Source organism: Colobus angolensis, unplaced genomic scaffold, assembly GCF_000951035.1.
Source record: "Colobus angolensis palliatus isolate OR3802 unplaced genomic scaffold, Cang.pa_1.0 Scaffold189, whole genome shotgun sequence".
Classification (NCBI taxonomy): Eukaryota; Metazoa; Chordata; class Mammalia; order Primates; family Cercopithecidae; genus Colobus; species Colobus angolensis.
Genome location: NW_012115032.1, coordinates 594,658 through 621,683, shown reverse-complemented (window position 1 = coordinate 621,683; position 27,026 = coordinate 594,658). Strand labels below are relative to the sequence as shown.

The 27,026-nt window shown below is 35.3% G+C and overlaps 1 protein-coding gene across 1 annotated transcript; it reads right to left on the bottom strand.

Moving 5' to 3' along the window:
- Nucleotides 1–1,005: 1,005 nt before the first annotated feature.
- LOC105510492 (transmembrane protease serine 11G-like) lies at nucleotides 1,006–26,628 on the bottom strand. The gene is given in 13 exon segments (XM_011940297.1): nucleotides 1,006–1,167; nucleotides 3,637–3,779; nucleotides 6,995–7,077; nucleotides 7,079–7,252; nucleotides 8,477–8,648; nucleotides 9,406–9,444; nucleotides 17,362–17,522; nucleotides 18,184–18,251; nucleotides 22,025–22,102; nucleotides 22,104–22,153; nucleotides 22,743–22,864; nucleotides 23,994–24,103; nucleotides 26,482–26,628. Coding segments are annotated over 13 exon segments (1,509 nt in total).
- Nucleotides 26,629–27,026: the final 398 nt, after the last annotated feature.

The window sequence follows — 27,026 nt, the reverse complement described above, 5'->3', positions numbered from 1 at the left end:
ATGAATATTTAATTTATATTGATTTCTCATTCTGCAGATCCCTTAATTGTTCTGAAGTTTGTTGAAAATCGTTTAAAGAAAATACATTGAGATAATTTTAAAAAGTGAAAAGTAAGTTTACACAAAGATTGAAACTTCTCTCATTTTAAAGATGAAACTGAAACTAGCTCTTTCTCACCGAAGCATTGCCTCTTTTCCTTTCAACTTAAAAATGCCAAGAAAGGCTGCCTTTAATTTATGAGTACATAAAAGCATTTTTACATAGTTCAGAGCAGAATCCTGTACAAAGCAATATTGACAGTTCTCTTGCTGTCTGATCCAGGGATTTATTGATTGCTCCAAAATAAACATCAGTGTAATTGTTTAAAGAGACTAAAATCTACATCATTGAGTGTAAATATAAATGTCAATCTTTTTCAAGTTTCTAAGGAAGTTAAATGCACTTTTGAGGGCAAAGGGGAATGGATTAACAGTAGTGCCATCTCTTAAGCCCTAGTTTCATGCCTAGTGTCCCTTCCATCATTTGTGTTAACATTGGTGAAAATCAATAACCTTGACTTATCTAGTTCAGTGAACCCACACATTCTTAATGAGGAATATTTGACAAGAGAGACTAAAGCTGTGGAGCCATCAGGTACGGGAGGCATGCCGTTTCAGTGAAAAAGTAGAGCATGCTTAGCCAATTGGTACTTATCTGATTCAACTGCCGGCTCACTCTGAAAGGAATATTGTATGTCTTAGAAAAAAAAAAATGAACAAATCAGAGACACTTAGCAGCAATGGTAGATCTTTGTGTAGCTGAAATATCTTCTGTGCCCATAGGAGAAAAACACTTCAGACAACGTGAAAGAAAGCCTGTCTTCTTCGTGTTTAAGGGGAAAGTCATTAGATTACACTTTTTTGGATTTTGAACTCGAAGACAATACACACGGCGACACACACTAAACACAATTTTCTAGAGACCACACATGACATTTATAGTTTGGATTTGAGATGATTGTTGCATTAGATGTTAGTTTTAGATTTAATCCAGTCTTGATAATGAGTCACTTTGGTATAAAGTCCCGGCTTGTTTTCTTTTCCACAGTCTATCCCCCAGCTTACTATTCCAACAAGGTACCAGGCGTTTCTATCACGTGCAATAACCAGAGGACCTCCAGAATCACCCTGGAAAAGAAGAAGAAAACAATATGATTAATTTGATAAATAAAGGGATGTCAGAAATGGGTTAATTGGCATCTGAATGTCTAATAAACTAACACCTTGGATCAAAGTATGTAAAATCATTGTATTTTACTTACCATTAGTATTAATATGATAATTGAGCTTATTACTTACTCCCTGTTAATGCCTTCAGGTACAAGGTAATATGAATAAAGCTAAGATTTCAGTTTTACCCTTGTGAAATTTTTAGTTTTGCTGTCTAAAACTTTTAGTTTTAGTTTAGACAGAGAAAAACGAAATTCTATGACACTAGACATGAGACTAGGAAGGCTTAACTAAGATACAGGACTATGTTCTTCTATGTCTTACATAAATCATAACCTCAAGACTCAATAAACAAGTCACCTTGTCCATAAGCCTTTCCCAGGTTCATGCCTAGTGTCTCTTCCATCATTGTTTCTGTTAACTAGAAGGAGTCTCTGGCTGTGAATTTGAATCTCATCTTATTCCACTCACATTAATTGACAGGAAAATGTCCTGGATATCATATCATTATGTCTCAGTAGGTTTGAGAGAAGCAACATATGCAAAGGGCACTCCATGCAAATGTGCACTATTTATTGCTGAAAGTATTCTGCTCCCAAAGTAAGAATACTTACTTGGAATCCCTAGCCCTAGCGGACTGGTCTAAAGTTATGAGGACTTACCTCTTATCTTTAAACCTTGGTTTAGACAAATGATTTTAAATTGATCTTTTAACAATGTATCTATTCATTCAAAAGAACACTATGTGGAAGCCCATTATAGAGTTTTTAAACAAGAGAAAAAATCCTGTTTGAAGAAGACATGGTCTTCTAGAGTCTTGTGCCTTTAGCTCCCTTCCCTTCCATTTTCTTCACATACTTCTTGACCTCCTTCAGAGATAGTGGACAGAGTGTGAAAACCTTGGTCTACCAAAAGAACTCCTCCTTAGCTCCTTTTCCTTAGGCCCACATCTTAATTTAGGTCCTTGGTATTTCACTATGCTAGCAGTGAAAGGAAGCAAGGGTATATGAACAAGTGAAAAGAGAGATCTGCTTTTACATAGATTTATTTGTGTTTCTCTTTTAAGCCATGTGATCTAGTTATATCTCGGACCACCCACATTGCTTCTCCTTCCCCTCATGATGGAAAGTGAGTGGAGGGACACCCTGTATTTTAGAATATGTAGCCAAACCCTTGCCTTTCATTTACTTGTTTCAATTATTTGTGTTCTATATTATTAGATTGTAAATTCATTGTGGCTTCATTGTGATTTTAACAAATGCTTATGTTTCCTTCAGTAACTGCTACAGTATCTCGCAGTCGACAAAAAATGGAATGAATAAGTGAATATATTTATTACCATCACATGACAGACAGCCAATGGCAGATCAACAGCGGCACCTTTGCATATAAGAAAAGTGTACATATGTATCAAATTCTCAAAGCCATTCTTAATTCTTCAAAAAAATCACTAAACTGTTCCCAGTTTCAAATGCTACAAATTAAAACTTTTATTATTTTATTTGCTTATTTTTATTCCTTTACATAGCCAGAATTTAAAACTTATATTCTCCTAAAATGTTTAATGATTATATTATTTATTTAATTAGTTTCTAAATGTGATCTGTGAGGTAACACTTTACCCTGAACAAATGTAGATAAATATGTACTTTTTTGTTTTGTTTCTAATAGTATAATTATGTCTGGAAGTATGTTGTTTAAAGTCAATGGCTTAGGTACCTGTGGGACCTGTGCCACTTGACTGGTCATAGATGTAGATGCAGGTCCCATCTTTTTTTTTTTTTTTTTTTTTTTGAGATGGAGGCTTGCTCTGTTGCCCAGGTTGGAGTGCAGTGGAGCGATCTCGGCTCACTGCAAGCTCCACCTCCTGGGTTCACGCCATTCTCCTGCCTCAGCCTCCCCAGTAACTAGGACTACAGGCGCCCACCACCATGCCCAGCTAATTTTTTGTATTTTTAGTAGAGACGGGGTTTCACCGTGTTAGCCAGGATGGTCTCGATCTCCTGACCTCGTGATCCGCCCACCTTGGCCTCCCAAAGTGCTGGGATTATAGGCATGAGCCACTGTGCCTGGGCACAGGTCCCATCTTGCAGTGCCTTGCAATTAGTAAGGATTAGATACTTAACTATTGGTTATGATTGTGGCTTGAAGCAAATATTGTATGGCTTCCTGACTTGGTTTCTACTATCTGCTTCCAGTATGTTTCTCTAATGAGAGTGCTATTTGCAGCTGGTGACCACGTTTTAGGGATAGTTCTCCTCAATAGGGTGTTAAATGAGAATTATGTCTTATGATTATTCCACTCCCTCATTTTACACTCTCCTCCACAGGTTAATTTCATGCAATCATGTGAAATGATATTGTTCTATGGTCAGTAAGGCCATTCCTACTAAACAGTAATTTTTGTGGATTTGGATCTATTCTTACCTTACAGGCATCTAGTTTTCCTGACAAGAATCTGGCACATATCATTCCTGCTGATACAGCACCACCATATACATGAACTTGATTACATATGTCATTACTTATGATCTCTACCTCAACTTCTCTCAGCATATTGGGAAAGGGACCTGAAAGAAAGAAAAAATAAATAGATGAAGAACTTCTGCATTGCTGCCATGATAGTTAATTGTGTCTTACAAAGAATGGACCAGTGATAAAACCTTGATCTTGAAGTTGTAAGATTCTGGAGAATGACAGTGCTCAGAATCAAGTTACATTTATAAGGTGGCTTCTATTCACTAGGTACCATATTTGGCTTGTTTACTCCTGCTACCTTATTTAATCCTTGCAGCAGCCACCAAAGAAATATATAAATATTCTCTTTTTCAGTTGAGGAGACCAAAGCTTACCTGATTAGGAGTCTTGTCATGATCACACAGTTAAGGAATAATGTTAGAAGCTTTTTAATTGAGGTGATCTTTTTAAAACCAGAGTATTTCGTACCACCTGTGAGAATATGCTACAGCTTACCTTAACCTTACTCGGAAATCTTCTTCATTTGAGCAAAGGACACAGCTATTTTGGGAACTGTGAATCTTGAGGAAAAGCAGCATAGAACACTACTGTACTACCAGATTTACCTTTAATATAGATGGAATGCTATTGCTTCATAGGAAAACCATGCTTACTCTGATAATAGCTTAACTTGCTATCCAAAACAAATACCAGAGTAAGTAACACATATCAAGAAAAGACATAGCTTATATTTTATTAATTAATCACACATTTATTGATTGCATGTAATATTGTTTTAACTATTATATCCTTCTCATTTCTTTAAAATAGGAGCAACCTCTATTTTAAAGATTGTACTAATCTTTCATATAAAGATAGATGCTTTGTTTACAACAGGGTCAAAGACAATTGAGAGGAGAGGGAGGGCAGTAGTATTGATTTGAGCAATGAATTAGCATAATTATGTGCTTAAAGGCCTTGAACTTAGAAGGAGCAGATATAAGTTTGAACACTATTTGCACAATTTACAAGCTATGTGACTTTGCGAAAGTTACTAAGCATCATTTAACTCACCTGTGAAAATGAGAAAATAACGCCTTGCTCAGACGTTTATAAGTTAAAAAACAATTAATATAACCAGTTATGACAGTACCTTGCATCATATTCAGTTCTTAATAAAAGGATGCTATTAGAGTGAATTGTAGAGATTAGGGTATATACTTAAGATCCTCAGGGTCCTAAAGCTGCACTTTAAGGTTTATGTTGGATGGACAGAAAGTTAGAGCTTTCATAAGGAGAGATGTAGGTTTCTAGGGATTTGGTCATTTGCTGTCAAGAAAACTAATTGTTTTAAAATGAGTAAATTCACTCACCTAAGATTGCCAGTCTTGCTGAGAAACTAAGTCCAGATTCTCTACAGTGATTAAAGATTTTGTAGGGTGTTGTGAATTTCTCCACCTCAGTCATCATCTTTAAAAGGGTCATTGTATGGCCATTTTCTCTTCTAGCTCTCATTCTGCTTGAAATGTTCCCAGTGAGGCAGTCTGCTCACCAACTGCTCTTTATATAGATTTTATGCAATCTATTTATTTGTGTAAATGCCTTAGCAATATTCAATACTATCTATTTTGTTGTGTATAGTGTCATTAAAATGTTTAAGGTATTCTCAAGTGTTAATCAACTGTATTCTATTTATAATTTCTGTGTGCGAATTTTTATTTTAGCTAACTGGTCTAAAATGCTCAGTCCCAATTTTCAAATGCTTATAATCTTAATCTCAGCTTAAAAAATAAATTCAAGTGCTCGACAATATGACAAACTACTTTACATCACCAATTATTTAAGGAAGAAACTATCCAGAGAGTAGAATGTTTCTGTTTTGCAAGTTGTCTGGTAACAAGATTTCTTTTTTTTTAAAATTATTTTAGATTCAGGGGTAAACTAGTGTCTTGGGGGTTTGTTGTATAGGTTATTTCATCACTCAAGTACTAAGGCTAGTATCCAATAGTTGGCTTTTTTTTTTTTTTTTAATGCTCCTCTCCCTCCTCCCATTCTCCACCCTCAATTAGGCCCCAGTGTCTGTTGTTCCCTTCTTTGTGTTAACAAGATTTCTAATTAGATATGATTGGCTAAATCTTGGGAGGCAGGAGAAGAGAATCTGAGTGGGTCCTTATCTCCATTTCAAAGTGCAGGAAAATAAAAAAACACAATCAAATATCCATTAATTTAGTTTGATGCCTTACAAATCCATAATGTTATTGTGAAATGTATTCAACTTATGAGAGTAGAAAGCTCATTGCACAGTAATCTGCACACTATTGGGCTTTGAATGATTTGTGATGAAGTACCAGATCACTCCCAAACTCTGGGAGTAGGAGGTATTAAGTTTAGTTAGATTATAGAAGTAAGCGTAATGGTGTTACTCAAGTAGTAGATGTTTTCCTTTTCTACTTTTATCAGTAAGTGGCTTTAAGTCTTGAAAGATTTAATTCCCCTTCATACTCATCATGATTTCCTACAGAACAATGCAGATCGCTCAGAGATTAGGAAAATTTGATTACATAATCTGGGATTATAACAATAGTGTATCAACCTAGACTCAACATCAGAATTTTAGAGTGTATATTGGAGGGAAGCCGACTTCTATAAAAATTAACTGATTAGACTCATATGACTTCATAATAAGCCCGAAACAAAAATTAGACATTTGAGGGCAGATTAAACCCTCATATGTAAAAGTCAAGCAATAGACATAAAAATGGGAAAGTCATATCAGGATCTAAACATCTATGTTTTTAGTTTATTGTCAAATTTATAAAGTTTCAGGTTGAAGAACAGCTCCATAGATATATGGACCTGAGGGACCCCATTTAATATTTAGGGCCAGGTAAAGAGTAGTCATTCAGTTTATTCACTTAAGGCTGTTTCTGTTTAGCTGCATGATGCATTGCAAATGCTTATCATTACTAGTGCTTGCAAATTATATACTTTATGAATCAATAAAATAGCAGAAACTACACATATGAAAGACAGCATTTGAGAGAAAAAAAAGATGTAAAAATATGCTTTAATAAATTTGGAAAATAAAGCTCTAACTAGTTTCCAAACAGTCCATATAAAGACAATAAACATAGGTAGTGTGTAATAGTAATGGTGCTAACGTTTTTGAAATTCACCACATCTGTTTCTTATTTGTTTTTGCTATATTTATCATGGGACATCTGATTTCATCTCTTATTTATTTTGATTTTGTATTTTACTTCATATCCCTGTTCAAATGAAGGATAGGTTTATATTTTTTGCTTTGTTGTTTTACTGAGATACTCACCATCTAATTTAAGTGCCCCCCATCCAGTGACAAACACTTTACTCTTAGGCAAGGCTTCAAAAGTAACTTCTGGAAGACAGACTGTGCATCTCATTGGAAAATATGATGGGGGTGAAGAGCTTCACTACAGCGATGTCATCATCATGTTTATGGGCAGCATAGTTCTCATGAATAATAATTGACTCCATCCTTCTTCTCATTAGTGAGGGACTCAGGGTTATTCCAAAACTAGCCATCCACAGTTTGGGATTTTTCTCACTGATCACAGAGTAAAAGGAGTACAGTTGGTTCCTTTCCAAGTTAAATTTGCCCAGGACTCTGGATGGGCAGAGGACATAAATGTGGGAGAGGGGCAAATTTTTTAAGGCAATAATTGATTGGGACCATCCCACCTTCTTATCTGAGGCTTCTCTCCTACGACTGCTTTGTTTTCATCTACTTGACAACAAACCCCCATTCCAAGGCAGCTTAAATTACTCTCCTTGAAGGAAGCTTGTATTTGTATATTATTCTACATTATTCTATATTATTGCCATTTTTGATTATATAAATAACACAAATTAATTTAAGAAAACATAATTATTAAGTCGACATATACACACACAGATTCACGTATACACTCATATCAAGGCATGATCATATAAATGTATGTATCGTTATAAAAAGAAAGAGAGGTAGCATTGGAGTGATGTTTTATACATTTATATTGTTTCCTCATGCTTTCTTTATATTTAACATCTTACTCAGAACATTCTCCCATTTTATATAAATTTTACTAGGGCTACTGTATCTCTGTATTATTTCCAAGTGTTCTATATGTTAAATTGTCAAAAAACATACAAAGAATAAAAGCACAGCACCAAAGATATTCATGTGGGATCATCAGCCTGAATCTGTAGTTCAGGATACTATTAACAGAGTTTTGTGGGGTTTTTTTAATAAAATATCTCTCAGGAGAACAGGTGAGTGTGCATAATCTTTGACAGTGCTGGCTTGTTCCTAGTTAAAACTGAGATTGTTGGAGAATATATTTTCAGTTGGAACTGAAGATATTCTCTCTAATTTTTTCTATTATTCTTCAGTTAACTGTCATTTATTCCTAAGCCTGCTGGACAATCATAAGGGGCACTGGGAGGTCTAAGATGTATTCTTTTTTGGGTGTTTGTTTGTTTGTTTTTTGAGACGGAGTCTCACTCTGTCACTCAGGCTGAAGTGCGATGGTGTGATCTCAGCTCACGGCAACTTCTGCCTCCTGGGTTCAAGCGATTCTCCTGCCTCAGCCTCATGAGTAGGTGAGACTACGGGCACATGGCACCATGTCCAGCTAAGTTTTGTATTTTTAGTAGAGACGGGTGTCACTATGTTGACCAGGCTGCAGCCTAAGATGTTTATAAAGGAAATGTAAAAGAGAGAACTATCGGATGTGAAGAGATGAAAAAGAGGCAAAGCTAGTGATCCCATGGGTATAGACTCGGAACTCACCAGTCAAAACAGTGAGCTGCAGTCAGGAGCCACTCTTCACTGACCAAAGATGCACCACACAAATGGATCTCCTCCACCTGCAGGCTCGTTTGCCAGGGCCAATCACCTTTTCTTGCAATCCGACCATCAGCAATTCTTTCCACGGATGGGAACTCCTTCCCTAAACCACAATCTGTGAGAAGGGAATAAGATCGCTAATTCCAGAGTTACAAACATGTGTAGGTATGTTTGGCACATACTTAAGTGTAGAAATATCTACAAATGTGTCTTACCTTAAAAAAACGATTGAAGTTAATGTTAAATAAACGAATAGTAATACACATTGATAAAATGTTATTATTCACACTTTAAGTAAGTATTAACATTTTAAAAATTATTTAACACTCTGGTGAATTTAAAACAACATCATTTTAAAATGTGGCTTTTCACATTCTTCCGGGTCATGCTGTTACGTGCAGCAGTGTACCCTAATAGCATTTTTTGAGTGCCAAGTGTACACTATTTATTGCAGAAAATAACACATGTAGTTTTTTTAAAAATGCATGTCTAATATTACAACCAAAATACTACTATAGCATAAACATCAAAGTTTCTATATTAAAGGTTTTGGGTGTCATTTAACCACTAAGCAAAATTTACTACTTTAACAAAGGACGTCAAATAAAAATAAATACAATGAAATAAAAGAAAACTGTTAAAGAAGACATTAGCGAAACTTTCTGTGAGAAAGAGCAAACATTTTCAAGGAATACATATAGATATTCTCAAGTATGACTAGTAATTTTTCCCTTGAGGAGAATAAAATTGCATATCCATCTAGAGATATTATATACTTTTGAGAAAGAGTAAACATGGAAAAAGAGAAATGCTAAATGTTTTGAGTTTTGTTCTTTGATTTATAAACATCTCAGTGATATTCTTGAACTTACAGCTGTTAAGAATGTGTTCTGCTTGTGCTGCATTCTTATCTGAAAAAAACAAGATGCTCAGTGATTAAATTATTATAATTTAAAATACTATTCCTACATGATATGACTTTTTCTGGTTGAGAGGAACTGCATCAGTCAGGAAATTTTTAATTCAAACGCAATAGAATAAAATCCTACGTAAAGGAGAAGGCTAGATGTAAATTGAACTCTTTTGACTGTATGTGGACTCCAGGAAAATCCTGGTTTATGATTACAAGATCATTGGCATAAAGAAAGATACGGTTTGCCATAAAGGAAGGAGTCTTCTAGTTAATCAATGCCACACCATTTTTCCAAAATATAAGTTAAAACAGAAGAGTCCAGGAATAGTCTTCGCCATTAATGCGTCTTAGAAGTCTGATAATCTACACTTGGTCCAGGGATGCTCCCTGTGGAATCAAAATTCACCAATGTGCTAAGAAAACCTCAAAACATGCTATCTTGTTAGTCATTTTTTTCAAAATGTGAAATAAAGAAAACCATAATCAGTGACTGTCCTCCCAAATTATTTGAATTGTTCTGTATCCTAGTTAGTATAATGAGCAATCTAAACCCACATTTGTTAAGATGAAAGCCAATGTGGAGTTTTGGTGAGCCTGAAAACCGATGAGTCTTTAATTTAGGTCAGACTCTAAAGCGGTACATTGAGTTCATCTGCAGGAAAGTATGCTTAAGTTTACTAGAGTAAATCCCTTAGAATTAAATTTTGCCACTAATGGCTTCCGTGGCTTCTAGAATAAACCAAACTTCCTACCTGGACCTACATGATATGGTCCTTATTTATGTCTCTGATGGCAAGTGGCCCTGCTGTTGCTTTTAGTCATGACTCAATGGCCACCTTGGCCTTCCTGTTTCTTAACTGTGCAAAGGTATTTCTGCCTGCAGTCTTTGTTCTAGCTGTACCTTTTGCCAGGAATGCTTATTTCCCTTGGCCTTTTTATGGTTGGTTTCCCTTTGTCACTCAGATCTCAGCTTTAAAATCCTCTCCTCAGAGAGAACTTCCATTACAACCAAATCGAAAGTAGCTTTTTACTCTCTCTGTTCTCTGCATGGAGTTTCAAATTATCTGATATTACTTTGTTTATTTTTATCTAGTTATTATGTTCCTTGCCACAATTAGAATGTTAGTTCCATGAAGCAGAGACTTTAATTTTTGGCACAAATAGGTTCTCAATAAATACTTGCCGAGTGAATAAATAAACGGCAATTATAACTGATAGTTTACTAAGCCTTGTATATTAGGTTCTGTGACAAAATTTATTTGCTTATTATATCCTCACAATAATATTATGAGGCAAGTTTATTAAGAACATGATTTATTTTTATTTTTTTAGGGACAGGGTTTCACTCTGTTGCCCAAGGTGGAGTGCAGTGATACAATCATAGCTCACTGCAGCCTCAAACTCCTGGTTGGCCTTCCAAAGTTCTGGGAATATAGGAGTGAGCTGCCATGCCCAGCTGGAACATGATTTAATAATTCATGAGGCAAAAGCTTGCGCTGCATACATTTCACTGTAACATCAATTATAGTTTAGTGCCATTCTCTGTAGGTTATGGAGCGGTGGGAGAGGGGTAGAATTACAGTTAGTTCACAGCTAAGTTTAGCTCAATCCTAAACTCATCTCCGTTTAGGTAAAAACTATTGTTGAACTTCCATGATGGTGCTGTATATCAAATGTGAGCATTATGTAATACATGTGTTCCACCTGCAGGATAAAAGAGGTTGAATAACATGAGTATGTACATGATTTAAACGTAACAATTAAAAGACAAGGGTCGGCAGGATAGATTTTAAAAACATAACTCAACAATGTGGTTTATAAGAAACTCCGTGCTCACTTCAGCAGCACATGTACTAAAACTGGAACAAACAGAGAAGATTAGCCTGGCCCCTACACAAGGATGACACAAAGATTTATGAAGCGTTCTATAATATTCCACTACAAACACATGGAAGTACACAGTCCAATGACACTAGGAAGCAACACATAAACAAGTCTGCAGAATAACCAGCTAGCATCATGATGACAGGATCAAATTCATATACAACAATACTAACCTTAAATATAAATAGGCTAAATGCCCCAGTTAAAAGACACAGAATGGCCAGCTGAATAAAGAGTCAAGAGCCATCAGTATGCAGTCTTCAATGGACCCATCTCATGTGCAAAGACAGACATAGGCTCAAAATAAAGGGATGAAGGAAAATTTGCCAAGCAACTGGAAAACAGAAAAAAGCAGGGGTCGCAATCCTAGTTTCTGACACAATGGATTTTAAACAAACAAAGATAAAAACAGGCAAAGAAGGGCATTACATAAAGTTAAAGGGTTCAATTCAACAAGAAGAGCTAACTATCCTAAATATATATGCACCCAATACAGAAGCAGATTCATAAAGCAAATTCTTAGTGACCTACAAAGAGACTTATATTCACACACAATAATAGTGAAAATACTTTATTATCTCACTGACAATGTTAGACAGATCATCGAGACAGAAAAATTAACGAAGATATTCAGGACCTGAACTCAGCTCTGGATCAAGCAGATCTCATATATATCTACAGAAATCTCCAGCCAAAACAACAGAATATACATTCTTCACATTGCCACATGGCACTTACTCTAAAATTGATCATATAGTCGGAAGAACTGGAATTATAACAAGTAGTCTCTCAGACCACAGCGCAATAAAATTAGAACTCAAGATTAAGAAACTCACTCAAAACCACACAACTACATGGAAATTGAACAATCTGCTCCTGAATGACTCCTGGGTAAATAATGAAATTAAGGCAGAAATCAATAACTTCTTTGAAATTAATGAGAACAAAAAGACAATTTACCAGCGTGTCTGGCATTCAGCTAAAGTACTGGTAAGAGGGAAATGTATAACACTAAATGTCCACATCAGAAAACTAGAAAGATCTCAAATCAACAACCTAACACTACAACTAAAATAATTAGAGAATCAACAGCAAATAAACCCCAAAGCTAGCAGATGACAAGAAATAACTAAGATCAGAGTAGGACTGAAGGAGACAGAGACATGAAAAACCCTTTAAATAATCAACAAATCCAGTAGCTGTTTGCTTTTAATTAATAAAATAGATAGATTGTCAACTAGACTAATAAAGAAGAAAAGAGAGAAGGCTCAAATAGGCACAATCAGAAATTATAAGGGGGATATTACCACTGACCCCACAGAAATATAAACAACCATCAGAGAGTACTGTAAATACATCTATGCACATACACTAGAAAATCTAGAAGAAATGTATAAATTTCTGGACACATATGCCCAACCAAGACTGAAACAAAAAGAAATTGAATCCCTGAACAGACTAGTAATGGGTTCTGAAGTTAAGGCAGTAATAAATAGCCTATCAACCAAAAAAAAAAAAAAAGCCCAAAACCAGACAGATTCAAAACTGAATTCTGCCAGAAGTACAAAGAAGACCTTCAAACAATACTACAAGGCTACAGTAACCAAAACAACATGGTACCAGTACAAAAACAGACACATATTCCAATGGAACCGAATAGATATCTCAGAAATAAGACCACACATCTACAACCATCTGATCTTGGAAAAACCTGACAAAAACAAGCAATTGGGAAAGGATTCCCTATTCAATAAATGGTGTTGGGAGAACTGGCTAGCCATATGCAGAAAGTTGAAACTGGACCCTTTCTTTACATCATATACAAAAATTAACTTTTGGGAGGCCGAGGCTGGTGGACCATGAGATCAAGAGATCGAGACCAGCCTGGCCAACATGGTGAAACCCTGTCTCTACTAAAAATACAAAAATTAGCTGGACATGGTGGCACATGCCTGTAGTCCCAGCTACTCGAGAGGTTGAGGCAGGAGAATCGCTTGAACCGGGAGGTGGAGGTTGCAGTGAGCTGAGATCCCACCACTTCACTCCAGCCTGGTGATAGAGCAAGACTCCATCTCTAAAATAAAATAAAATAAAATAAAATAAAATAAAATAAAATAAAATAAAATAAAATAACACAAGATGGATTAACGACTTAAATGTAAAACCCACAACTATAAAAACCCTAGAAGAAAATTTAGGCAATACCATTCAAGACATAGAAATGGGCAGATATTTCATGACTGAAGTGCCAAAAGCAATTTCAACAAAAGCAAAAATTGACAAATTGGATTTAATTAAACTAAAGAGCTTCTGCACAGCAAAAGAAACTATCATCAGGGTGAACAGAAACCTACAGAATGGGAGAAAATTTTTACAGCGTATCCATCTGATGAATGTCTAATATCCAGAGTCCACAAGGAACTTAAACAAATGTACAAGAGAAAAACAATTTCAGTAAAAAGTGAGCAAAGGACATGAACAGACACTTCTCAAAAGAAGACATATATGCAGCCAAGAAACATATGAAAAAGAGCTCAACATCACTGATCATTAGAGAAAAGCATATCAAAACCACAATGAGACACCATCTCACACCAGTCAGAATGGCTACTATTAAAAAGTCACAAAACAACAGAGGCTGGCAAGGTTGTGGAGGAAAAGGAACGCTTTTACACTGGTGGTGGGAATGTAAGTTAGTTCAACCATTGTGGAACACAGTGGTGGGAATGTAAGTTAGTTCAGATTCCTGAAAGACCTAGAGGCAGAAATATCATTTGACCCAGCAATCCCATTACTGGGTATATACCCAAAGGAATAGAAATCATTCTATTACAAAGATATACACACGCGTACATTCATTGCAACACTATTCACAATAGCAAAGACACAAAATCAACCCAAATGCCCATCAATAATAGCCTGGATAAAGAAAATGTGGTGCATATACACCATGGAATACTATGCAGCCATAAAAAGGACTGAAATAATGTCCTTTGCAGGGACATGGATGGAGTTGGAAGCCATTATCCTCAGCAAACTAACAGAAGAACAGCAAACCAAACATCACATATTCTCATTTATACGTGAGAACTGAATGATGAGAACACATAGACACATGAAGGGGAACAACACACACTGGGGCCTGTTGGAAAGCAGGTGGTGGGAGGAGGGAGAGCATCAGGAAGAATAGCTAATGGATGCTGGGCTTAATACCTAGGTGGTGGGTTGATCTGTGTAGCAAACCACCATAGCACATGTTTACCTGTGTAACAAACCTGTACATCTTGCACATGTACCCCTCAACTTAAAAGTTGAAGAAAAAAAATCTTAATGTTTTATTTTTTAATTGACAAAAAAAGAAACTCATTTCAAACATAGCTACATAGATAAACTGAAAGTAAAAGAATGGAAAAGATAAATCACAAAAACAATTTTAAAGAGGAGTATTGGTATCAGATCATGTAAATTTCAAAGCATGGAAAATTACTAGGGCCAAAGAGGCACATTATGTAATGATAAAGGATCAACCCATCAAGAACTATAGCAGCCAATACAATTTTGGTAGGGGAGAATAAAGTGGGATAAATCATTTTTACCAGTTAAGGCTTATTATACTGTTGCAGTAATCAAGAAAGTACGGTACCAGTGAAAGGATAGACCTAAATCAATGGAAAAGAATGGAGAACCCAAAAGTATTTTCCTACAAGTATGCCCCATATACCTAATTAGTTTTTGACAAAGGAGCAAAAGTAACTCAATGGAAGATGAATAACGTTTTTACAAATGGTACTGGAATAATGGAACATCAATTAAAAAAATTTAAAAAGCCTCTACCTAAATCTCACAGCATAGAAAATTAACTCAAAATGGATTATAGACTTAAATGTAAAATATAATGTAATGTAAAACTATGAAACTTCCAGAAAAAATGTAACATGTAGAAAAAGTATAAGTTTAAAATGTAAAACTGTAAAACTTACAGAAAAGAGCCTAGATATCTGAGAAAGTCCATCAAATAATACATTAAATTCATTTATTCTTTCTTAGTAACTTTGAAAGCATTTTTACACCCTCCTAAAGAGTAAGTTCTACATTTATTATCTTATTTTTGCAAAACAGGAACTAATGCACAGTTTCAGCAACTTTTGCAAGGCTGACTACTGTCATTATTGCTAGAATACAGGTCTTCTAAGTCCTAGACTAGCGTTTTCTCTACCATCATCTGCAGTCTCCCTGAATGCATTCCATGCATTTGTTCTTTATATTCTTTATATTTAAATGATGTTTCTTATCCTATAAAATTCAACTCTAGTGTTAAAATTTTGAAATATGCAACCTCTCACTTTTTTTCCCCTATACGGTTCTAAAACTCTATGTGGAAAGAGAAAGGATTTTAAGGTCTTCAGTTTTCTATTGTATTATTACTTTTAAAAATTCCCTCTTTTTTCCTGCCCACTTTCAAGAGATTGAGTTGTTTTATAGAATTAAAGATAAAACATCTCACAAATACCATGTTCCTGTCCTGTGTTGAGTTCTATGCTAACGCTGGGGATGTGCTTGTGACTACAGCAGGCATATTTCCTGTGTTCAGAAAGTTATATCTTTTGGAGAGAAACATGAAATAAAAAATACACAAATCAAAGCAACTCCCAAGCACCCTTGTGAAGTACGTAAGTATAAGGAATTACCATTGCATGGAAGCCTTTGGTTGGGAATAAGGATCATCTCAACAATAACTTGCTTAGACAAGCAACTGAGTATCTGGTGATGGGTGATGCATCACCAGTAGATGCCTACACGAACCAATAATGAGACCTAAATCACCCCCTCCTCCCCACATCCAGCAACACTGTGAAAGGATGTAATTCCCTCTGGCACCATAAAGTAGATGCCGAGGTAAGAGTGAGGGATACGTCCAGAAATAATGAGTTTAAAATTTTAACATTTGACTTAAAAGTAAAGTTACACTTGACAGATACCTATACCTCCTCAACAAAACACTTCCTTCAGGAAGTGTTGTCTCTGCTATCTGTAGTCCAGTGCTTCGAATTCAGAGTCTATTCTGTCCTGTCTGCATAACTAATGGAGCTGAATGTTGGGTATTACTCACAGAGACTACTCATTCTTATCTTCAAGCTATTTTTTCTTCTTTCTGACTTTGGTCAAATCTACAATATAATTTTATCTTCTGTTAACATACTACAATGTATATGCTCTAACCTCCCAGAATAGCTCTGGGAAAAGGTACTGAGTGAAGAATGACTGATAATTTGTAATTTTTGATCAGCCTTATAATCTCAATGCAAAAGTTAAACAAGTTCTGGTAAAACATGACAACTTCAAAGCTAGAGGCAGCTAGTAGTTTTAGGATTATAATGAACTTTATTTAATTTCATATCCTGAGCACTTATCAATCAGTTCTTTGTGTCTGTGTTGCAAATAAGATGGTGTCTTAATGCCTCAGACAGATACTATCCACGTCTGATGTCTTTCTTGTCATTCTGCCCACTCCATGTCCCAGGCCAATCCTATCCTGTGTGCTGTAGAGAGGGTATGAGAGTGTATCCTACAACGCCAGGCCTCTTTCCTCCTTCCTCCCATATTTTGTTTGTGCCCTACATATTGTGGTTCGTGAGTCCATACCACTTTCACATTCTGGATTCAGATTGGAAAGAGTATTTCAAGAGAGTCAGACACTACAGATTACTACTGTATATCAACAGCAGAGTGTTGGTTTTTATCATATGTATACTGCATGAACACAAATAATTCCACTGAGATCTTGTTTAAAAAGGAAGAAATGTTATTATATTTGGGTTATCATACAACTCTTACTTATAATTATTTCCATACTAGCCAAAAGAAGATAATCTTCCTTATCCCAATCAAAAGGTTTGTTCATTATCAAGTAAACAAGAGACTTAAAATGAAAAGTAGTTTTCTTTATGGTGAAATAAAGAAGCTCTCTCTGTATATGAGAAGGTTATTAAAATGAGTAACTATAATATGAAAGAAAAATAGTATTTCTTGCCTCTAAGATAAGGTAATGAAGTGTCTATCTTCAGGAAGCTTTCATCTGATTTCAACTTCTGATGCAAAATATTATCAGCTTGCATTTTTATTGTGTTCTCATTGTTAGGAATAAACTGATATTTAAGCAATACATCTGCTTTCAAATTGTCATTACTTGGCCTGAAAAACAAAATAACCAGAATGAATGAGGCCACAGCCACAGCAATTATTATGTCATACTTTATTACTTAAATATTAGTTATATCTTCAAGAAAATACAACATAAATATTTTGCACATTTTATTGTCATAGATTTTCACCCCTTGTGTCACACAGGTATTAATACCTAATTATTCCCTGTTTGTAAAACTTGATCATATTTAGGGAGGAGAGAGTATCTGACAGTTCTAGAATTATTTTTTCTAAAACAGAAATCTAAAGCACTTGTTACGTCCACCAATGTTGTATATATATAATCATAAACTATATATGTGAATATATAGTCAATATATATTCCTGTGATTCAAAAATTCATAACTGTTTATTATTTTTTAAAGTCAGTAAAATTGAGAGCAGTAGTTAATAATTGAAAGAATCTTCCATAAGAAAAGCAAAAGACTTTAAAAGGACAACCCGTAGAACATATTTCATCACTACTGAAGAAACTCTCTCACTACAGGAACTCTATACGGGAGGAATAACAAATGTAGTAACATTAAACTATTTCCGTGCTTGATATATCTAAGATCTTTAGACCTGCATACAAAGCAAGTAACTGAAGAATAACTATATAATAAAAAGCTGCCTTTTATAATCACACAAATTAATTAACTGTGATTACCTAAAGTTGACAACATGACACTTGATAAAATGATAGTTTACAGTGGATCTCTGAAGTATCTTATCTATCTGAGAAAAGAAAAAATACAACAAAATAGAGTTTTGTTAAATATGAATTTCACACATTTCAATATATCACAAAAATGCTTACATAAAGCCTGCCATGATGCAAATAACATTTACTTCAATGTTTATTTACGATTAGCCCCCCAAACCTCATTTGGGCATAATCCTGCCATCATAAATATTATCTCTACTATCAGATGATGATACTTGAATAACTTGTCACACGGTCAAAGATGACTATCTAAATGGTTGACTTAACAAGGCATTTCAACCTCTATTATAAAATATACATGGAGAAGGAGGCACAGAGATTTGAAAGTTCGATATATATGGATGCATCACTCACTCATAGCTCAGTATCATTCCAGTTCAGTTATTATCCTCATGGATGTGACTGAAAGGTCAGCTTTTTAGGCTCTAAATAAACTTTTTTGGCCAGATTTTGATGCTGTGGCAAATGGGAGAAAGGAGGAGGACATATATTATTGAACAGCTCTCTAGAAACATCATACTTACCAATAAAAATGTAGGAAAGGATTACTTAGAATAAGATAAGACTGTAAATGCCACTGTGTGTCATTTTAGACTTCCTACATAGGATAATTTGTCTGTGGTATGAATACCTAGGTCAAATTATTTCTTAATAAAACCACAGCTTGTTACAAAATATGTGTTCTCATAAGCCTGATTATAGACTCATCAAGCTGGCTTGTCAGAAAAAAGACTGACTGTATACTGAACCTTAAGTGAACCTGAGTCTGCATAGTGAGTTTCACAAACCAGAAGAGAAGAGCTGCTAAGTTGTGAAACCGGGTATATGTCAAAGAAGTGCTTTTCATTTATCTGACTTGATTTATGAAATTTTCTTTGGTGAAATGCCATGTAATATCATCTTGCATAGGCTGGTGAGCACAAGTTAATTAATAAATCAATAGTTACTCAAAACAAACTGTTACGTGTTTTTCTTCTAATTAACTGTGAAGGGAAATTTGTTTTTGAAGAATGTATTTTTATATACATATACACATTTATATGACAAAACTAATGCATATTTATGGTTAAAAAATTTTAAAGTAAGCAATATAGAAAATACATTGGAAACCATTAAAGTCATTTTTAAATCACTGTCTAGAGAACTTTTTATTTACATTTTGGTATACATACTTCCACATTTTATATTTACATGTTTATATATACATAAAATATATTCTCTCTATATGTACAAATATAGATGTTTATATAATATCTGTATGTTTTCTGCCTGCCTCCTTCCATTCTCTTTCCAATTTAATAATTTTTTTTCTAAGTAAATCTCAGCTTCATGAGTCACACATAAACAGTCCGGATTATTGAACTCCTCAGGAAAGTATAAAATTCATTTTAGGTACTGGTTTTAATCTTTTCTTTTAGGAATATGTTTGCTATAACTGTAACTCAACTCTACAAGGATTGGCAAACTATAGCCTATACACAAAATCGAATTGCTACCTGTGTTTATATTGCTCATGATCTAAGGATGGTCTTCATGTCTTTTTAATTGTTGAAAAAAAGAATGAGAAGGGTATTTTTGATATCCAAAAATTTTACAAAATTCAAGTTTCAGTGTTCATAATAAATTTTTATTGAAACATTGTCACACCTACTTGTTTATGTGTTGTCTGTGGCTCCTTTAACACTACAGTAACAGCTGTGAGTAGTTGCACAGACACTGTGTGTCCTGCAAAGTTGAAAATATTTACTATCTTGCATTTTATAGAAAAAGTTTGCATTTACCTCTGGTCGAAATTACTGCATTGCCTTTCTTGATGTTATATCCATTTATGCCTTAAGGGACAGGACCAATATTAGTAAGCTGATCATTTATTTACTAGTCATCTCCTTGATGAGTATTTATATGGGCCTACCATGTACAAACACTGTGAAAGGCACAAGAAATATAAGAAGAAATGGAGTTAGCTCCAGCACAAATGAATTCACAAGTTAAAAGGGGGCATAGACATGCAATGTTTTCATAACTTATGATCAGTGCTTTAGAAAAGGTATATAAAAAGTTCTGTGAGAGCACTGGAAACAGATGCTAATGTTTATTAGGATATTACCTTTCATGCTTTGTATTCACTACATTTGGTGATCCTTAAAATAACACTGGGAGTTGAGTGAAATTATCCCCATTTTGTAGTGCAAATTTTTAGGGGTCAAGCAACTTTTTGAAAGTTATTAGGATGACAAAGGATAAAACTGGAATATCCTTTGTGGCATCTAGATGTCTATGACTTCGAAGTTTGGGCTGTCTCTAATTCAGTATCTTAACTCCTGTAACAAAATATTCTTTACAGTGGCCTGCTTTTTTCCCCCGTCAATGAAAATTTCCTTAAGATGTATTTTTGAAAGGGCATATCCACTCCTCTCAGTAGCATTCTTCAAGCTATTTCATCAGCTTCTGGTTTGAGTTGTGAAATGGCTGAAGAAATAAGTCTGAACGCATGGTAAGAGTGATCTGCCTTCTTTGATTGGTGAATGCTGGGCTCAGTAGTGGCTGCGAATACAACTGAAGTCTTCAGAGGAAGAGCTAGTCTGTGTGTTTCTGTGGTATATTTTCAAGAGCAGCCTAATGGGACATATATCAGGGTCATCCATAGAGTAAGTACTTAATAAATGGTATGTGGTAATGTTATTTGTGTCTGAATGATCGAGTTAAGATTTTAGATAACTCTAGTCATTGGTTTTGTATTTGCTTTTTAATTTTTCTGTTGGGGCCAGGCGCAGTGGCTCACACCTATAATCCCAGCACCTTGGGAGCCCGAGGTGCGTGGATCACCTGAGGTCAGGAGTTCGAGACCAGCCTGGCCAACATGGTGAAACCCTGTCTCTACTAAAAATACAAAAATGAGCCAAGCATGGTGGCATCCACCTGTAATCCCAGCTACTCAGGAGGCTGAAGCAGGAGATTCGCTTGAACCTGGGAAGTGGAGGTTGCAGTGAGCCAAGATCACACCACTGCACTCCAGCCTGGGCAATAAAGGCAAGGCTTGGTCTCAAAAAAAAAAAAAAAAATCTGTTGGGCTTATGTTGTTCAGTCTCTGGTGCCATCATCATTTGTCTAGTATATTTTTCTAGGTGTCCTGAGATGATGTTGGTGATAGGTTTTAGCTGTGTCCCAACCCAAATCTCATCTTGAATTCCCATGTGTCATGGGAAGAACCCAATGGGAGGTAGTTGAATCATGGGGGCAGGTGTTTCCCATGCTGTTCTCGTGATAGTGAATAAGTCTCAGGAGATCTGATGGTTTTATAAAAGGGAATTCCCTACACAAGCTCTCTTTTGTCTGCAGCCATGTAAGACACCCCTTGATCTTCCACCATGATTGTGAGGCCTCTCCAGTTATGTGGAACTGTGAGTCAATTATCTTCCCTTTATAATCTTTAATAATCCTTAACAATCTTTCCTTTATAAATTACCCAGTCTCAGGTATGTCTTTATTACCAGTGTGAGAACAGACTAATACAGTGGTTACAGTTTCCAGAATTAACCAATAAAAACACAGTTAAACTTGAATTTCAGATAAATAAAGAATTATTTTTTAGTACAAGCATGTTTCAAATACTGCATGAAGATATTTTCAGGATGATCTGAAATTAAAATTTAACTGGACATTATGTTTTTTTCAGGAAATTATAATGTACATGCAAAAAGCAGCGCTTTCAACTCATCTTTTGCCTTAATTTTCACAATAGTGTTTTCAGGAGAGGAATGATGCCCGCAAAGATTTAGCTTACCTCATTAATGACCTTTTGTTTCAGGTCAGTGCTAAGTTTTGAATGCTCTACTGAAAAATCAAACGATATAATCCATTTATTCAATACTGGGCATCTGGAAGGAGATCTGGTAATAGTAAAACTTCTGGCCTGAAAGGGAAAGCAGACAGGGATGGTTTCTGTTTAGTAAATTTGAGTTGTATAATTATGAGAAGTAGAGGGACTGAAAACAAAAAATGATACAATTGGTGAACTCCCGAGAGTTAAAAATTCTATAGCGGTAGTCTATACCTCCCTCTAACTCTGTTTTAGGATCATACATTTTCATAGTCACCATGCTTGTCAGTTATGTCATAACACAATTATCACCTGTTAGTGATCATTCATAAATTTAAGCTGTAAATTAAGTAATGGTAGAATGTAGCATATTCTCAGAAATTGACCTCAAATTTAGAATTTCTACTAAAATAATTTACTCTTAGCATATTAACTAATATTATATCACAAAATTACATAGGATATATTTATTGCACTGTTCAAGAAATAATATTATACAAACAAACCGCATCAAAATTTAAACTCTAGACATAATTTTTATACATAAAAGATTATTTCCCCAACTGTATATAAATGTATTCAAACGGAAATTGCATTCTAAAATATTAGAAAACATTAAAGTTTTAAAATAAGTAAAGTGAGTTTTCAAATATTCAGAATAAAACAATCAATAGATACTTACCATATGCCAAAAAATAAACAAGGAGACCAATCGGTATCACCAGAATCAACACAACAGCTATGACAATAAGGGCAATCATCCATGGTTTCAGTGAACTCACTCTTCCACCCAGTGTCAACGGCCTTTTGAGAAAGAATAGTATGTTAAAAATGAATAGAATTTTAAAACTAAATATTCCTTTTTCTGTAGAATTTTTTTTCTGGAATTCATATTTAGCTCATATTGCATTTGGTAACACTTAAATATGTTTTCCATGAAAATTTCTTAAATGCTATAAAAATATGATGGATATTTAACATTATATTTTCTTTTTTTTAAAATCAGCAATATTTTGCCATTCACTACCTTTTCATATACTTCCTGGTCCATTATACTATGTGTTCTAATTTTTTCTTTGTAAATGAACTAATAATATATATTTGATTCATGTATTTCAAATCACAATGAACCTAAGAAAACAAGAGTATCTGGGTCACTCTTCTCATTCTGACATGAAGAGACAGAAGTTCAGAGATTACCAAAACCTCAAAGTTGGATATTAGGGGAGCCAGAAATAGGACTTAGGTTGTTTGGGCTCCTTTTACACCTCTATACTTAAAAAATTCTACTACACCATTTACAGTTCATGCAACTCATAGTGCATATGAAGAGCATCTATAATAAGGCTGATTGAAAAAAATAAAACAGAAGAGAACTATAAGGAAAAAATAATTAGCCAAACAAGAAGAGATCATTCATATGATGAACAAGCAAATCAATTGTGGTAGCTCAGGACTTTAGACCCAGGAACTCTGTGTTGTGATAAATATCTATTTCATAGGGTCATAAGAAGTCAAACCTGTGATTTCAAAAGATGATATTGTTCATCATAAAGCCAAATTTATTTGAATAAATTAAAAGTAAATTTTAAGAAAATATCAAGGCAGTGATAGTGCCAGTATGCAAATAGGGCAAAAGCATAAAAGTGGTATGCAAATGACTGACATTTGGGAATCCCTAGTGCAAGCAGGAAAAGGTGACAAAGCTCTCTCTTCATCCCAGTGCCGGAGCCCACAGTCTAAAGACAAAATCTGAACAGTTACAGAGTTGAGGCAGGCTAAGATAACACCAACATGGGTTGTTTAAAGAGATTTAATCCATAAGGAGACTGGACAAGAATATGATTCTGAGAAAGGTGCTAGTTCTTGTCCTGTCTGTTAAAATCACACATGGAAAGGAAAAAGAGGGAATTACCTTTGCTAAGATTGGTACCTGGTAAAGTGGATAGTAGGCCTCAGGTTACAACTGAAGACATCAGTTGAGTCTCCTCTTTGGGCATCACTGAACTGGAAGGAGTCAGGCTTCCCCTGATATTCCTGGGCCTGGGAAAGGAGTATATAGAGGCAATTTCTCCATCCCAGAATCATCAACCTGAGCTCTGCTAAGTATTCAAGTGGCACTAATTCTGAGTTCAGCTGGTATTCTAGAAGGATCTTACGTGACTCTGTCCTGTTACTCTTAGGTGGGTAGCAAAAGAAAAGCATTACAATCTGGAAATATCTGAAGTGTCTCTAGAATCACTGAGTTGGAGCTGGAACACAAGCAAGAGCTGATGAACATATCCATCACCTTTACTAACAGAAGACCATGGAGAATCATGAGCCTGTTGTCAACATTCGCTGAGTTTCTTCTGTGTGTCAGTGAGACACTTCCAGAGATTCAAAATGATTAAGACATAGTCTCTTCTCTTAAAACATGTGTAATCTAGAGACACATGAAGTAACTAGCATAATACAAGTCTCAAAATGCTATTAGAGATGAGTGGATATGGATGATTTTGCCTCAGAGAAGCTGTTCTGAGAACTAGATCCTAAAGGCTGAGAAGGAATTGGCAAGGGTCATGTGTGCATCAGGCAGAGAACACCATAAGCAAAGACAAGAAAACATGAGAACCAAGGACATACTTGAGAAAACCGTATATTAATGAGAGTAGAGGTAAACTTAATTAATGTGTTTATGTGTTAGTTAACTCAGCAGGTATTTTATTCAGGATTACTATGTACAAAACAGGGGAATGTAAAGACTCTTCAACAGATCTTTCTTTTGAGGAACTGATAGTCTGAGAAAGGAAGAACACAATGGACACAAATTGCTATCAGAATTGCAGAAAATTTAAATGAGAATTTCAAACAAGGGCTAACGATTCCTCTTTGGAGGAAATAATGGCTGAAATAAGGATACAGTTTTTTTTTAAACTTAAAAAGGGTGGACATATCTTCTCACTATTTTCCTCTCTGAGCCAGATACGGAAAACAATTCATAAAGGGGAGTTTCTTTTGCAACAGAATTCTCATCTTCAAAAAATGTGGTTACCTGTTGAATTATTCTACTTCTAACACCAGAACCATTACTGTGACCGAATTAAAGTCTTATATGTCAAAGTGAGAAGTTGTTTCAGTTTTTTTCCTTCCAGACGTTCACTGAAATATTTACTCCTCAATGTTGTTTAAAAAATAACATTTTTCTCTCTATTTCTTTAAGTACTAACCTAATTTTAGCTTAAACATTGAAGAATTTCCATGGCTATTCTAGACTGCTGGGGAGCTTGCTTCATGGAAGTACTTGGTAATTATTTGTCTACTGAATGAAATAATGTGTCATAAAGTAGTAGACAGCTCTAAACCATTTGCAAAACAAACAACTATTTTTAGCAATGTGTATTGCTATACGTGCATTGCTTTTTCTATGGCAGGAATGGAAGTTAGTTTGAGCATTTACTTGGAATCAAGATACAATTTAAAATTTTGTACAAAATTTGTACTTAACAATCACTAAAGGATAATTCTGTCTTCATCTTTCTTTCTTGGCTTCTCCCTATCCCTAATGCTTTCAATTCAAGGAGCTTAGCTTTAGTAAGACTATCCCAGAGAGACTACTAAACTACTAAAAACAGATTTTCACTACTGCACAGGAAAATCCAGCTTTGGAGAAACCTCTGACTAGCAAACCAAAGAAAAATGTAAGTGGCTTCACCCTTGAGGAATACCTAAGTCAGTGTTGTTTTTAAAGAAAAAAAAGGTTTGTTTGACTCACTGTTCTGCAGGCTATATAAAAAACATGGTGTTGGAATCTGCTGGGCTTCTGATGAGGGCTAAGGCTGCTTCCAGTCAGGGAAGAAGGCAAATTGGAGCCAGAGTTTGCACGCAGCACACAACCAGAGAGGAGGAAGATGGGGTGCCAGGTTTTGCTTTGTTTGTTTTTTTTTTTTTTGTTTGTTTGTTTAACAATTAGCTCTTGTGGGAACTAATAAAGTGAAAACTCACTCATCTTAGGAAGGGCATTAATCTATTCTTGAGGGATCTGCCCTGATGACCCAAACACCTCCCATGAGGTCCCACCTCCAACATTGGTGTCAAATTTCAGGATGAGGTTTGTTGGGTCAAATATCCAAACCCTAGCACCCACATTATGTGGGATCATAGCAATGCCTGAGTTAATATATATGTAAGAGTACTTCAAACAGTAGTTGAAACATGGTAAGGATTTAGGAGGTTGGGTTATTTTATTACTATTATTATCCAGGCCATACTAAAAATAACATCAAGTTTTTCAAAAGCAGCTAGGAAAGGATACCGAGAAGTCTGTGAATAGATGGAGTGGAATGAGCTGGTAGATAGTGAATGTGCTGCTCATGAAAGAAACAGAGGTGGTGCCCAGGATTTCAGAATTTGAGTGACAACACTGGACACTAACTACTCACTGACTGGGGAGCAGCTGAGTAGCCTAGCAAATCATGGTTTATCCCCCGAGAATGTTCCAGCAGGTAAGAGATTCTAAGCCTGGGGGACGGTGGGAACCTACAGGAGAAGCCACAGGTTCGAAAGTAGGCATTATATGGTGAGCACATTTTGAAGTGTCCACAGGGAAAGAATTACTGGATGAAGATAATGAATATGGGAAATTTTAGAACAAGATGGGTGAATCATCAATTAGAATTTTACTTCATTTCCTAAGTAAAACACAGTAACTCTGGAATAAAGTTGTTGTCATTCAAATACCAGCAAGTGGTGGTGTTACTATTCATAATCATGATGGCTTAATAATAATGATGATGATCATTCTAATTATCCCACCAGATGCAATGAGACTGTCATAAAATCGGTAATGTGGACAGAAATACTGAAAGTTGTGTAAAAGATTAAATGAGGTTTGTGCTTTCTTTTACATTTCATGTTCTGACAAGCTGTGTGTCTTGTTTCCATAATCCCACATTACACAAATAAGAAAATCATAATGTTTCATAAC